Genomic DNA, 15,415 nt, shown 5'->3' with positions numbered 1-15,415 from the left:
CTTCCCGGTAAAAGTAGGTCTTAGACAGGGATGTGTAATGTCACCATGGTTGTTTAATATATTTATAGATGGGGTTGTAAAGGAAGTAAATGCTAGGGTGTTTGGGAGAGGGGTGGGATTAAATTATGGGGAATCAAATTCAAAATGGGAATTGACACAGTTACTTTTTGCTGATGATACTGTGCTTATGGGAGATTCTAAAGAAAAATTGCAAAGGCTAGTGGATGAGTTTGGGAATGTGTGTAAAGGTAGAAAGTTGAAAGTGAACATAGAAAAGAGTAAGGTGATGAGGGTGTCAAATGATTTAGATAAAGAAAAATTGGATATCAAATTGGGGAGGAGGAGTATGGAAGAAGTGAATGTTTTCAGATACTTGGGAGTTGATGTGTCGGCGGATGGATTTATGAAGGATGAGGTTAATCATAGAATTGATGAGGGAAAAAAGGTGAGTGGTGCGTTGAGGTATATGTGGAGTCAAAAAACGTTATCTATGGAGGCAAAGAAGGGAATGTATGAAAGTATAGTAGTACCAACACTCTTATATGGGTGTGAAGCTTGGGTGGTAAATGCAGCAGCGAGGAGACGGTTGGAGGCAGTGGAGATGTCCTGTTTAAGGGCAATGTGTGGTGTAAATATTATGCAGAAAATTCGGAGTGTGGAAATTAGGAGAAGGTGTGGAGTTAATAAAAGCATTAGTCAGAGGGCAGAAGAGGGGTTGTTGAGGTGGTTTGGTCATTTAGAGAGAATGGATCAAAGTAGAATGACATGGAAAGCATATAAATCTATAGGGGAAGGAAGGCGGGGTAGGGGTCGTCCTCGAAAGGGTTGGAGAGAGGGGGTAAAGGAGGTTTTGTGGGCAAGGGGCTTGGACTTCCAACAAGCGTGCGTGAGCGTGTTAGATAGGAGTGAATGGAGACAAATGGTACTTGGGACCTGACGATCTGTTGGAGTGTGAGCAGGGTAATATTTAGTGAAGGGATTCAGGGAAACCGGTTATTTTCATATAGTCGGACTTGAGTCCTGGAAATGGGAAGTACAATGCCTGCACTTTAAAGGAGGGGTTTGGAATATTGGCAGTTTGGAGGGATATGTTGTGTATCTTTATATGTGTATGCTTCTAGACTGTTGTATTCTGAGCACCTCTGCAAAAACAGTGATAATGTGCGAGTGTGGTGAAAGTGTTGAATGATGATGAAAGTATTTTCTTTTTGGGGATTTTCTTTCTTTTTTGGGTCACCCTGCCTCGGTGGGAGACGGCTGACTTGTTGAAAAAAAAAAAAAAAAAAATTTAACTACAATATATTTGTGCACCAAACATTCGCAAATTTTCAACAATCGCAAGGTTCTTGATCCCCTAACCCTCGCAAATGTGGAGGGCCAGCTGTATGTTAGTGTAAACTTGTTATCTGACATTTATATGCATTTACAAGTGGAAAAATGGCGTTCTGCTTTCCAGCGATGTCTCTGCTTTCCGGCAGTAGCCTGGAACCTAACCTGCTGTATAAGTGAGGCCCTACTGGATTCAGTCAACATGATTTCAGTGCCAACAATATTATCAATCCATTCATGGAAGGGGACACTAAATTTGTGGTCATACAGTGTCCGTCCAGGAGAACGGGAGGAAATTAGGTTTAATTCATGGAAGGGGAAGTCAAGTTTAATCCTTGGATCAAAGGTCCCTCACCAGGGTCAAGAAACATCTCTTGAGAGAAATGCTGACAACAGATATAAACACTCTCCCATTCAATAAAAGCTTGTTTAACCCTTGAACTGTGTCCAGCGTGCTAGTATGCACAATTTTTCATACCCACAGATCTGCCACCTGCCAATATTACTGACCTCAGCACAACTCTTTGGATCTCTTTCCATCTATTTATTCATTTGTAAAAATCTAAGACCAGCAGGATGCAGACAATGTATCATGGTTAACTACTCAGGTGATGACTGTGTCTGACGTACTAATACTCCTCATTAGCAAAAGTAAACAAAGGAACCAGGAGCTGTTGTTACACCACCAGCTTCCCTACCAGCAATCAGGGTGTGCAAATGACTCAAAGATGACTTATTCAGTCCAAATTTATTACAGTTTCATGATACCAACAGTGGAATTCATCCATAAATCACACAAAGCATATTTAACCCAGGATAACCCAGAAAAGTCAAACAAAGAGAATAATTTCCATGTTTTGATGAGTATTATTCTCTAAAATAACTGTAATATTATAAGTTTTCCTTGTACATAGCCTTAGTAAATATGTAGAAAAAAAAATTATATAGAATACAGCCTCTCCTCACTTAACGACGGAGTTCTGTTCCTAAGACCACGTTGGTAAACAAATTCATTACTAAGTGAGGAGTATACCATAATGGTAGTGGGTTTGTGTCAGCCATCTTTGATACTGTTTTACTGTCACCTTTGCACCATTTATAATATTTCTGGTATATTTTAAATGTTTATACAGTAGTGTACTGTATATTGTATTAACCCTTTGACTGTCGTGGCTGTATATATACGTCTTACGAGGTACCGTGTTTGACGTATATATACTCATAAATTCTAGCGGTTTCAAATCAAGCAGGAGAAAGCTGGTAGGCCCACATGTGAGAGAATGGGTCTGTGTGGTCAGTGTGCACCATATAAAAAAAATCCTGGAGCACGCAGTGCATAATGAGAAAAAAAACTCCGACCGTTTTTTTTAATTAAAATGCCAACTTTGTGGTCTATTTTCGTATAGTATTTATGGTTGTATTCTCGTTTTCTTGGTCTCATTTGATAGAATGGAAAACATATTATAGAAATAGAGGTGATTTTGATTGATTTTACTATAAAAAGAACCTAGAAATGGAGCTCAAAGTAGGGGAAATGTTTGATTTTTGCCAATGTTCAAAAGTAAACAAATGAAGCCATTGTCCAATAAATGTCCAACTAGCCATTCTAATATGCAGTCATGAATGGGTTGATGTTATTTATACAATTATTACAGTATTGCAGTAGTCTGCATAATAGTAAGTCTTCTATATTTTGTTTGAATAAAAATTCAAAATAGAAAGCAAGAGTAATATCAGAGGGGTCTGGAGACATGACTGATGAGCAAAGAAAATGTTATTTTAGAGTCAGGAATGTCTGCATTGTTCATTCTGGACCTTATTTTGAAATTGTCATATTTTTTAGATTTCGTGAAATTGGCCAAATTGCAAATTTCTGACCACATTATTAGGTAGTTGAAATCGGTAAATGGGCAGTTTCTTGTACTCAATCGATAGAAAAAATGGAGTTCTAAAGAAATAGCTATGAGTTTGGGCGACTGGAACAATGGAATAAGCCGAAAATAGGGCTAAAAGTGGGCGAAATCGCCGATTTGTAAACAGCGCCGAGGTCGCTAAATTCGCGAGAGCATAATTCCGTCAGTTTTCCATCAAATTTCGTTTTTTTGGTATCATTACAATAGGGAAAAGATTCTCTATCATTTCATAAGAAAAAATAATTTTTTTTTTTTAAATTTTGCGACACCTCAGGATTGGGGGTTGCGACAGTCAAAGGGTTAAACAGAACAGTAGAAATCAGCTCTAATATATATTATCTGGGTATACATACTGGTCAGAGCCCGCCGTAAGTCCGAGTCATCAGTAAACAAATACGTCACTGAGGAGAGGCTGTATATACCGTAAATGTAACCCAGACAAATCAATCACTATGACTTATTTCCAAGTTTTGAAAAGTAATACACTCAGAAACAATTGTAATGTTATAAGTATTCCTTGTACATAGCCTTAGAAGTTCAAACAGTAAAAAGAAAAAAAAAGATAACCAATTATACCATATATTTTTTTTTAACACACTGGCCATCTCCCACTGAAGTTCAGATGTCACTCCAAACAGCAAATATTCCAAACCCCTTATTTAAAGTGTAGGCATTGTACTTCCCACCTCCAGGACTCAATTCTAGCTAACTGGTTTCTCTGAATCCCTTCACAAAATATTATCCTGCTCACATTCCAACAGCTTGTCAGGTCCCAAAAACCATTCACCTCCATTCACTCCTATCTTAGATGCTCACACATACCTGCTGTATGTCCAAGCCCCTTGCACACAAAACTTCTTTTACCCCCTCCCTCCATCCTTTCCTAGGATGACCCCTACCCCTGCCCCTCCTTCCCTCTACTGCAGATTTATAAACCCTCCAAGTAATCCTATTTTGCTCCATTATCTCTATATGACCAAACCACCTCAACAAAATTAAGCTAAACCCAAGGTCTTGAAAATATTAATTGTTCTGCAACTGCCACAATCAACAGTGACTAGCAGAGTAATCAAATTATTTGTCCCTTGCCTATGTGTTTTTAAACAGGAGCAATTTCTTACATCAATGCAACTTTTGTTTTTTTTTTTACATTATGGTGTAGGCAACCTAGCAAATACAAAATTATCAATTATAAGTTCGATAAAAAATCCTAATTTGGACAATGTATACATACTGCACTTAAATTCTGGACATGTATCATTATAGTTGCTTCTGTAGAGTTCTTCATTAATTTTGCAGATAGGCATCTCCACCTGAAAATATTAAAATGAGCCATAATAATGTAATCCTAATAGTACAGTATTTAATAATTAAATAAAATAATAAATATGCTGGAGTTCAACAGAATATTAAAGTAAACAATGATCTAAATAAGACCTCTAACATATGACAATCTCCAAAACACTCACTGACTCCTTGTTTCTTATGGTGACTTCTATTCCTTCAGAGTACTCTAGTCAAATACAAAATCTCTAAGCAAACATTCTTACCACCTTACAGTGTTAAAAATCTCTAAGTAACACTTTAAACATTGACTAAAGAATTACTATGCTGGTATGCATTACACAATGCAATACATATATGTATTGTTGTTATGCTTCATTGGTTATGTATAAGTGAAGCAGGCTTACAGTATATAAAATGTATATTATACTGAACAAGAAATAACATTACACTTACTGGAGGGCACTCCTCAGGTGGTTGAGGAACTGACACACAGATAAATTGTGGACATTCTGGTGACTGAGATGAACTGGAATCTTGAACAGGGATGGCATGGAGATCTGATGGGCACATCACTGGAGGACAAGTCACCACACATGTAAACTAAAGAACAAGATTATACTTACAATATTGAAATTAATGGAAATAATATTGCATATTTCAAAAATAAAAGAGTAAAAAAATTAGTTGCCAAAGTGTTGGATAATGTTAATAGTTTTTTCATGGAAAATGCTTCATAATTTTTTTTTGGTAATTTTTGACATATTTTATGAACCCTATACAGTACATGGAAAACTGCTAAGAAGCATAGAAGTGCAGAAATCAAATAAATTTGCAATTTCGCTTCTAGTTAATTTTCAAAATATGATTTTCCAACTGACTAGTGCTTCTTTTATGTCTTGCAAGGCTTAAATGGTTTCATTTTACCAGTAAGAATTATAGGCAGTTAATAAAAGGAAGTGATTTTAATGTAATCAAGTTGAAGAACTGTGATGGCCTGGAGGCAATTTAAAATATCAGGAGCTCTGCAGATGTCCTTCATCCCAGTTTGCCCCCCCAGGTGGTGGCCTCAGTAGAGTTAAAACTCACTTTGTTCATGAGTAGAGGGAACAACAGATAGTCCTTTTTAAGAAGGCCAGCTTTTGAGGGAGCTAGTTACAGCAAAACAGAGATAAGAACAGAGTGGAAGGAAGTGTTTCAGTGTGTTTGGCTAAGAGCACCTTGGGCAAGGGCTGGCACAATCCATGGACTGAAGATTTAGGAAGTGATCTAGGAGTGCTCTATGCACAACTGCAACAATGCTACATCCCTAGCCAAGTCAAGATGGCATGCCTAGGAGTGGGAACTCAACAGGACCAGACCAAGCTCAACTCTAATTATTCTAGGGAAGCCTTCTTGCAGGGCCCATAAGGTACTGTCACTTCCACTTGGTTTGCTGTCTCATTCCTTTGAATGTCAGCACAGATTAATCCTCACTATAGGAAGATGGACCAGAATTGGAGAGAAAGGAAATGAAAGGTTGGGTACTGCAAACGTTATGACGGAGTTGATGACCTGAAGAAGAGAGAAGTGAGGTTGAAGACCAAGATCAGTAAGAAAGACCATTGACTATAGAGATAAATGGGTAGACAAACAGAAGACTTTGGTATAGATACGTATATAGCAAAGAGCCTCCCAACCATAAAAGAGTGGAACAGATAGATAGGCGAAGGGAGAAAAATTGCTTAAGTGATAGAGGGAAGAGTCCTAAAAAGATCCGTTCCTGAAGATGGAAACAGAGGAGTTGTACACCAACTGATGCTACCCCTTAAAAGAAAAAATAGGGAAGCTTATTATCACCAGTATAGCAAGAATGAGAAAGACAAATGCAGTCTCCTAGGTTAATCTTGAGCAGGACTGGAACTTTAAAAGGAAAGGGAGTTGACACAGTGATTGGAAGAAAGACAGGAAAGAAAGTGGCAGGCCCTAGAAAGGAACAGCAAGTGAAAGAGGCAAGAAGTGGCTGAAACAGTAAATGCCCCACAGAAGAGAGAGCAAAGATGGCTGAGAGGAAGCATGGAAAGGTGATGGAGCTAGATATGGTAAAGTTCTGTGCCACCTGCCTTGATGATAGGGAAAAAATAAATGTAACCTCATGGGCCCAAATGGAAAAAAAAAAAAGAAAGAAAATTCATGTAATGCAATGGGAAAGTAGCAATCTGCAAGACACCCAACTGGTAGAGTGTGGTTGGTGATGCTGAACAGATGACATTCTGCTTCTGATCATGAGAAAGTAAAACCATAGGAGCCCACTTTGTACTGGTGTTGATGGGCATTTTCCAAGGAAAAGACTGACGAATAGGTAAGGGGGATTATGACAGATGTGGCTGTTAGGAAGTCTGATAAATGGTGAGGGCTACTGGCAGACCAATGGAGCAGACTGTAGAGTAGCCTTGTAACTAGGGTATAGTAGTATAGTAACAGAGCAACCTTTCCAGATAAGTTCCAAATTTTCTTTTTTTTACAGAGTTCATTGCTTCAAAAATGTTAAGTCTATCGTCTTTTAATCCTAAGACTTTGGTAAGGTAAGCTTCAAGAAAACCTCTTATTCACTGGCCTACTGGCCAGAAACATATTATAGATCTTTTAAAAAAGTTTAATGTGCATGACACAATGCTTCAGCTCCTGTCAACTGTATAAAAATAATATTAATTGTAAATTAATTGTAATATTAATTGTAAATTAATTGTAATATTAATTGTAAAGAAAAAATGGATATCAAATTGGGGAGGAGGAGTATGGAAGAAGTGAATGTTTTCAGATACTTGGGAGTTGACGTGTCGGCGGATGGATTTACGAAGGATGAGGTTAATCGTAGAATTGATGAGGGAAAAAAGGCGAGTGGTGCGTTGAGGTATATGTGGAGTCAAAAAATGTTATCTATGGAGGCAAAGAAGGGAATGTATGAAAGTATAGTAGTACCAACACTCTTATATGGATGTGAAGCTTGGGTGGTAAATGCAGCAGCGAGGAGACGGTTGGAGGCAGTGGAGATGTCCTGTCTAAGGGCAATGTGTGGTGTAAATATTATGCAGAAAATTCGGAGTGTGGAAATTAGGAGAAGGTGTGGAGTTAATAAAAGCATTAGTCAGAGGGCAGAAGAGGGGTTGTTGAGGTGGTTTGGTCATTTAGAGAGAATGGATCAAAGTAGAATGACATGGAAAGCATATAAATCTATAGGGGAAGGAAAGAGGGGTAGGGGTCGTCCTCGAAAGGGTTGGAAAGAGGGGGTAAAGGAGGTTTTGTGGGCGAGGGGCTTGGACTTCCAGCCCGTAATGCTATGCATAGTATAAGTGGCTTTGGCATGCTGCTCTTATCTGTATTTTTTTGTACCTCTGTATGTGTGCTCAAATTATAAATAAATAAATAAATAAATAAAAAAGCGTGCATGAGCATGTTAGATAGGAGTGAATGGAGACGAATGATACTTGGGACCTGACGATCTGTTGGAGTGTGAGCAGGGTAATATTTAGTGAAGGGATTCAGGGAAACCGGTTATTTTCATATAGTCGGACTTGAGTCCTGGAAATGGGAAGTACAATGCCTGCACTTTAAAGGAGGGGTTTGGGATATTGGCAGTTTGGAGGGATATGTTGTGTATCTTTATACGTATATGCTTCTAAACTGTTGTATTCTGAGCACCTCTGCAAAAGCAGTGATAATGTGTGAGTGTGGTGAAAGTGTTGAATGATGATGAAAGTATTTTCTTTTTGGGGATTTTCTTTCTTTTTTGGGTCACCCTGCCTCGGTGGGAGACGGCCGACTTGTTGAAAAAAAAAAAAAAAAAATAGTAATGCAGATAAAGACAACTATGAAAGTTATTTGACACTTGATTTGGCATGGACGGAGAGCATCTCACCACCAAGCCTTGTGAATAAACTTTATAATTACAATAGTAAACTTTATTATTATAATTTATTTGAGATGAAATTTCACACCATTTTATTGTTATATTTTATTCCACCTGAAATTTCATTCAAAAATTCCTTAAAGTGATTTAATTTTTAACTATATAATTGGCAAACACATTTTCTCTGCACATTTCTTTAACATTCCCAGATGTTTGCAAGATTTCCAAAATTAGCTCATAGCCCCAATGTACAGCACATAATGTGAGCTGGTTGGAGTAAATAACTTCAACATATTTTTACCTGAGGACAGGGTTTTAAAAGTTCCTTGGATTGCAGTAACTTGTATCCTTCTGAGCATGTAGGTGGTGGGCAGGGTGGAGGTATTACTGGGACACACTGATATGGATCACAGATGTTTTTGGCTGAGATATATTCATAGTCTTCTTGGATTTCATAACCTTCAGGGCACTCCTGTGATGGGCATTCTTGAGGGATGCACTTATAATCAGGGCACCCATTATCCAACTGTTGAAAAATACATGTATTCAATTAAATATTTTAGTGACACTAATAAGAAGTTAACAGGACTATGTCATTTAATCTTAACTATATACAACTGTTGAAAGAGGAAGAACAGCATTACAAACCTTCTCTGGAAGAAGCTCACTATAATGATTTGGTGGACAGGACAGCATATGACATGGCTCTGGTATTTCACAGACAATCTCAGGACAAACATCTTCACTAGGTATTTCTGTCATCACCCAGTCCTCTGGACAGTATGGTTGTGGGCACCTTCTAGGGTATTCTTGTTGAAAATACATAGTGTTTGGAGTTAAGTTTGTAATAAGAAAGAAATGCTGAATTATTAATTTAAAAACTTTCAGACTTTTGGATCTGGACGGAAGATCTAACCTCTACTATAAACAAAACTTCATTTTTTTCAAAATGTAAAGGTAGAAAGTTGAAAGTGAATATAGATAAGAGTAAGGTGATGAAAGTATCAAGTGATTTAGATAAAGAAAAATTGGATATCCCATTGGAAAGATGGAGTATGGAAGAAGTGAATGTGTTCAGATATTTGGGAGTAGGCTTGTCAGTAGATGGGTTTATGAAGAACGAGGTTAACCATAGAATTGAAAAAGGAAAAAAGGTGAGTGGTGCATTGAGGTATCTATGGAGACAAAAAACGTTATCCATGGAGGCAAAGAGGGGAATATACGAGAGTACAGTAGTACCAACACTCTTTTATGGGTGTGAAGCATGGGATGTAAATGCTGCAGCAAGGAGGAGGCTGGAGGCAGTGGAGATGTTGTGTCTAAGGGCAATGTGTAGTGTAAATATTATGCAGAGAATTTGTAGTATGGAAATTAGAAGGAGGTGGTGTGGAGTTAATAAATGTATTAGTCAAGAGGGCTGATGAGGGGGTTGTTTACATGGTTTGGTCATTTAGAGAGGATGGAGCAAAATAGGATTACTTGGAGGGAGCATAAATCTGTAGTGAAGGGGAGGGGTAGGGGTTGTCCTAGGAAAGGATGGAGGGAAGGGGTAAAAGAGATTTTGTGTGCAAGTGGCCTGGACATGCAGCAGGCATGTATGAGCATGTTAGATGGGAGTGAATGGAGACGAATAGGTTTTAGAACCTGATGAGCTGTTGGAGTCTGAACAGGGTAATAGTTTGTGAAGGGATTCAGGGAAACCAGTTAGCTGGACTTGAGTCATGGAGGTGGGAAGTACAGTGCCGGCACTCCAAAGGAGGGGTTTGGGATAGTGACTGTTTGGAGTGACATCTAAACTGTTGTATCTGAGCACCTCTACAAAGACAGTGATTATATGTGAATGATGGTTAAAGTGTTGAATGATGGTGAAAGTGCTTCCTTTTTTGAGTCACCCTGCCTTGGTGGGAGATGGCCGATGTGTTAAAAAAAATATATGTACAGTAGACCCTCACATTACACAGATTTATTTGGCACGTTTTGGTTATTACACTACTGAAAAATTGCAGCATAATTTTATACAGCACTTTGTAAAATTAACTTAACATGGTTCAGTTTGCGGCAGGGGAAAAAATTTTGGATGTGACCCCGCATGTAAAAGTTGTATTTTTACCTCCAAATACAACACTGGATCGGGGAGTCGTTAAGCCATTCAAGTGTAACTACACAAGAAAAGTGATGAAAAAACTAGTTGCATCAATGGACTCTGACTCCAACTTGGCAGTACCAAGCTTCTGGAATAAATTTAACATTGCAGATACCATCAGCTATGCTAGAGGTGTATGGAATGAAGTGTCCCAATCAACATTAACCCTTTCAGGGTCAGTCCTGAATATGTACGGCTTGATAGCCAGTGTTGGTTCTGTATTTATATGCCAAAATTCTAGCGCCTTCAAATCTGGTGGAAGAAAGCTGGTAGGCCTACATATGAAAGAATGGGTCTGCATGGTCAATGTGCACAGTATAAAAAAAATCCTGCAGCACTCAGTGCATGAGAAAAAAAACCTCCGACCGTGTTTTTGATTTAAAACAGCGACTTTGCGGTGTATTTTCATATGGTATTTATGGTTGCATTCTCGTTTTCTTGGTCTAATTTGATAGAATGGAATATATATTACAGAAATAAAGATGATTTTGATTGGTTTCACAATGAAACGATAAAATCGGGCAACGATGTGTTTTTGAGTAAAAATATTAGCTCGACCAACAATGAAAAACCCGGGTAAGGACATTCGTCCTGAACACATCCGCCTGTCCGTCCAGCCTGAGCGCGCCTCAGCTGCCCTGTTTTCAGCTAGTGTGCTATTGTTTACAAGCTACTGCGGACGGTTCCATGTGTACCTGCGATACATTTTGTATTATTCCAGTGTTTTTAGTGCTTGCAGCTGCTAAATGAGCCACCATGGGCCCCAAGAAAGCTTCTATGGAATTGAAAAAAGAGATAATTGCAAAGTACGAAAGTGAAGTGCGTGCCTCCGAGCTGGCCAGGTTGTATAACAAACCCCAATCAACCATCGCTACTATCTTGGCCAACAGAAAGGCAATCAAGGAAGCTGTTGTTGCAAAAGGTGCAAGTATGTTTTCAAAACAGAGATTGCGAATACTTGAAGATGTGGAGAGACTGTTGTTGGTGTGGATAAATGAAAAAAATTATCAGGAGATAGTGTGTCTCAGTCAATAATATGTGAAAAGGCAAGGCAGTTGCATGACGATTTAATTAAAAAAATGCCTGCAACTAGAGGTGATGTTAGTGAATTTAAGGCCAGCAAAGGTTGGCTTGAGAGATTTAAGAATTGTAGTGGTATACACAGTGCGATAAGGCATGGTGAAGCTGCCAGTTGTGACCAAAAAGTGGCTGAAAAATATGTGCAGGAATTCAAGGAGTACATAGACACTGAAAAATTAAAACCCTAACAAGTGTTTAATTGTGACAAAACAGGCCCGTTTTGGAAGAAAATGCCAAATAGGACCTACATTACACAGGAGGAAAAGGCACTCCCAGGACACAAGCCTATGAAAGACAGGCTAACTCTAATGTTTTGTAGTAATGCTAGTGGGGATTGCAAAGTGAAGCCTCTACTCGTGTATCACTCTGAAAATCCCAGTGTTCAAGAAAAACAGTGCCGTCAAGGCTAATTTGTGTGTAATGTGGAGGGCAAACAGTAAGGCATGGGTCACTAGGGATATTTCCTATGATTGGTTCTATCTTGTGTTTGACCCCACTGTGAAAAATTACCTCCTGAAAAATAAATTGGACCTCAAGTGCCTCCTGGTATTAGACAGTGCTCCTGCTCATCCTTCAGACTTGCCAGAGCAAATTGTGAGGGAATTGAGCTTCATAAAAGTGAAGTTTTTGCCTCCTAATACCACTCCTCTCCTCCAGCCCATAGATCAGCAGGTCATTTCAAATTTCAAAAAACTGTACACCAAAGCAATGTTTCAAAAGTGCTTTGAAGTGACCTCAGACACTGAACTGACCCTAAGAGAGTTTTGGAAAGATCACTTTAGTATCCTCAGTTGCATAAACCTTATAGGTAAGGCTTGGGAGGGAGTGACTAGCAGGACCTTGAACTCTGCTTGGAGGAAATTGTGGCCACAATGTGTACAAGAGAGGGATTTTGAAGGGTTTAGGGCTAACCCTGAGGAGCCTATGCCAGTTGTGGAATCTGCTGTGTCATTGGGGAAGTCCATGGGGTTGGAGGTTAGTGGGGAGGACGTGGAAGAGTTGGTGGAGAACAACGATGAAGAACAAACCACTGATGAGCTGCAAGAACATCTGCAACAGCAAGAGACCACAACTGAGGAAACTGCTTCAGAGGAGGGGAGAGAGAAATGGAGGAAGTTGCTTTCTTCAACGAGTAAGGATATTTTTGCAAAGTGGGTTGAAGTGCAAACCTTTATGGAAGAACATCACCCTGACACAGCTATTGCAAGCCGTGAAGGTGACTTTTACAATGACAATGTTGTGGCCCATTTTAGGAAAATCTTAATGGAGCGCCAGGTACAGAGCTCTATGGAAAGATTTTTGGTGCGACAGAGGTCCAGTGACTATCAAGTTGTTCCCAGTGGCATTAAAAAAAGAAGGGAAGTAACCCCAGAAAAGGACTTGGTACCTAAAGTCCTTATGGAAGGGGATTCCCCTTCCAAACAATAGTACACCACCATCATCCTCCCTCCTCCCATCTCATCACTACATCTTCAATAAAGGTAAGTGTCATTTATTCTTCATGCAGTATTTATTGTGCATGTATAATTGTTTTCTCTGTAGGAAAATGTTATTTCATTTGAAAATATTTTTTTTTTCATACTTTTGGGTGTCTGGAACGGATGTAATTGGATTTCCATTATTTCTTAATGGGAAAATTAAGTCAGCTAACGATAAATTCGGCTAAGGACAAGTTCTCTGGAACGGATTAAAATCGTTGGTCGAGGGTCCACTGTAGCTTGAAATGGAGCTCAAAGTAGCGGAAATGCTCGATTTTTGCTGATATTGAATTCAAGAGTAAACAAATCATGCCAAGCATCCAATACATGTCAACTGGTGAGTCTCATATTCTTTCACACGCGCTGATATTATTTATACCATTTTTACAATACTGCAGTAGTCTGCATAACAATAAATCTTCTATTTTCTGTGAGAATAAAAATTCAAAATGGAAAGCTAGAGTAGTATAAGTGGGGCCTTGAGATGTGACTAATGAACAGAAAATGTTACTTTAGTGCCAGGAATGTCTACGCTGTTTATTCTGGACCCTATTTTGAAATTGGCATCTTTTGAAATTTGGTTGAAATTGACCAAATTGCCAATTTCTGACCACTTTATTGGGTAGTTGAAATCAGTAAATGGGCAGTTTCTTGTACTCAATCGACAGAACAAATGGAGTTATAATGAAACAGCTATGATTTTAGCCGAAACAATGGAATTGGTCAAAAATAGGGATCAAAGTGGGCGAAATCGCTGATATTGCTAACTTCACTAGAGCATAAGTGTATAAATTTTCCATCAAATTTCGTACTTTTGGTGTCATTACCATTGGGAAAAAATACTCTATCACTTCCTAAGAAAAAATCATTTTTTTTTTTTAATTTTTCGACCCTGAGAGTGAGTTAAGGATTGGGTGTCTTGACCCTCAATGGGTTACATGCAGGCTGGGGAAAGTTATGGCCTTCTGTAGTTAATTCTTTTACACTGACTTTAGTAGCAGAACCTCAACCATCCACTTCTGCTGACAACCAATAACCATCCACCTCAGCCCATATCATGCATCTCCACTCTCTTCATAATCACTGACATACACCAGCAACCACAATTTAAGGTAAATATTATTTTGTAGGTTGTAGGTTGGTAGACAGCAACTGCTTAGGGAGGTACTACTGTACTGCCAAGTGAGTGTAAAAGGAAAGCATGTAACCGTTTTACATGATGGTAGGATTGTTGGTGTCTTTTTTCTGTCTCATTTACATGCAAAATTCCAGGTTCATCTTGCTACTTCTACACACATTTAGGCCACACTGCACATGCATGTACAAGCATATATATACACACCCCTCAGGATTTTCTTCTATTATTAGTTTTTTTTTTAACAAGTCAGCCATCTCCCACCGAGGCAGGGTGACCCAAAAAGAAAGAAAATCCCCAAAAAGAAAATATTTTCATCATCACTCAACACTTTCACCTCACTCACATATATTCAATGTTTTTGCAGAGGTACTCAGAATACAACAGTTTAGAAGCATATATGTATAAGGACACACAACATATCCCTCCAAACTGCCAATATCCCAAACACCTCCTTTAAAGTGCAGGCATTGTACTTCCCATTTCCAGAACTGAAGCCCGGCTATATAAAAATAACAGGTTTCCCTGAATCCCTTCACTAAATATTACCCTGCTCACACTCCAACAGCTCGTCGGGACCCAAATACCATTCATCTCCATTTACTCCTAACACACTCGTGCACGCTTGCTGGAAGTCCAAGCCCCTTACCCACAAAACCTCCTTTACCCCCCTCCCTCCAACCTTTTTGAGGATAACCCCTACCCCACCTTCTTTCCCCTACAGATTTATATGCTCTCCCTGTCATTCTACTTTGATCCATTCTCTCTAAATGACCAACCCGCCTCACCACCCCCTCTTCAGCCCTCTGAAGAATACTTTGATTAACTTTACCCCGTCTTCTAATTTCCACACTCCAAATTTTCTGCATAATATCTACACCACACATTGCCCTTAGACAGGACATCTCCACTGCCTCCAACTGTCTCCTCGCTGCAGCATTTACAACCCAAGCTTCACACCCATATAAGAGTGTTGGTACTACTATACTTTCATACATTCCCTTCTTTGCCTCCATAGATAACGTTTTTTGTCTCCACACATACCTCTACGCACCACTCACCTTTTTTCCTTCATCAATTCTACGATTAACCTCATCTTTCATAAATCCATCCGCTGACATGTCAACTCCCAAATATCTGAAAATATCTGAATGACATGGAAAG

At 39.0% G+C, this 15,415-nt stretch overlaps 1 protein-coding gene across 1 annotated transcript in view; it reads right to left on the bottom strand.

The window, feature by feature from the left end:
* Nucleotides 1-15,415, bottom strand: part of LOC128697360 (hemocytin) — a 444,623-nt gene that overhangs the window by 165,211 nt on the left and 263,997 nt on the right. Inside the window, exons 63-66 of the mRNA XM_070093851.1 lie at nt 9,064-9,276; nt 8,717-8,941; nt 4,983-5,129; nt 4,477-4,555 (exon numbers count right to left, since the gene is read on the bottom strand). Coding sequence (XP_069949952.1) covers nt 4,477-4,555; nt 4,983-5,129; nt 8,717-8,941; nt 9,064-9,276 — 664 coding nt within the window. The remainder of the gene's footprint in view (nt 1-4,476; nt 4,556-4,982; nt 5,130-8,716; nt 8,942-9,063; nt 9,277-15,415) is intronic.

Source organism: Cherax quadricarinatus, chromosome 44 (genome assembly GCF_038502225.1).
Source record: "Cherax quadricarinatus isolate ZL_2023a chromosome 44, ASM3850222v1, whole genome shotgun sequence".
Taxonomy (NCBI): Eukaryota; Metazoa; Arthropoda; class Malacostraca; order Decapoda; family Parastacidae; genus Cherax; species Cherax quadricarinatus.
Note: the sequence above shows the minus strand (reverse complement) of the source record. Positions and strands in the feature narration are given on the sequence as shown.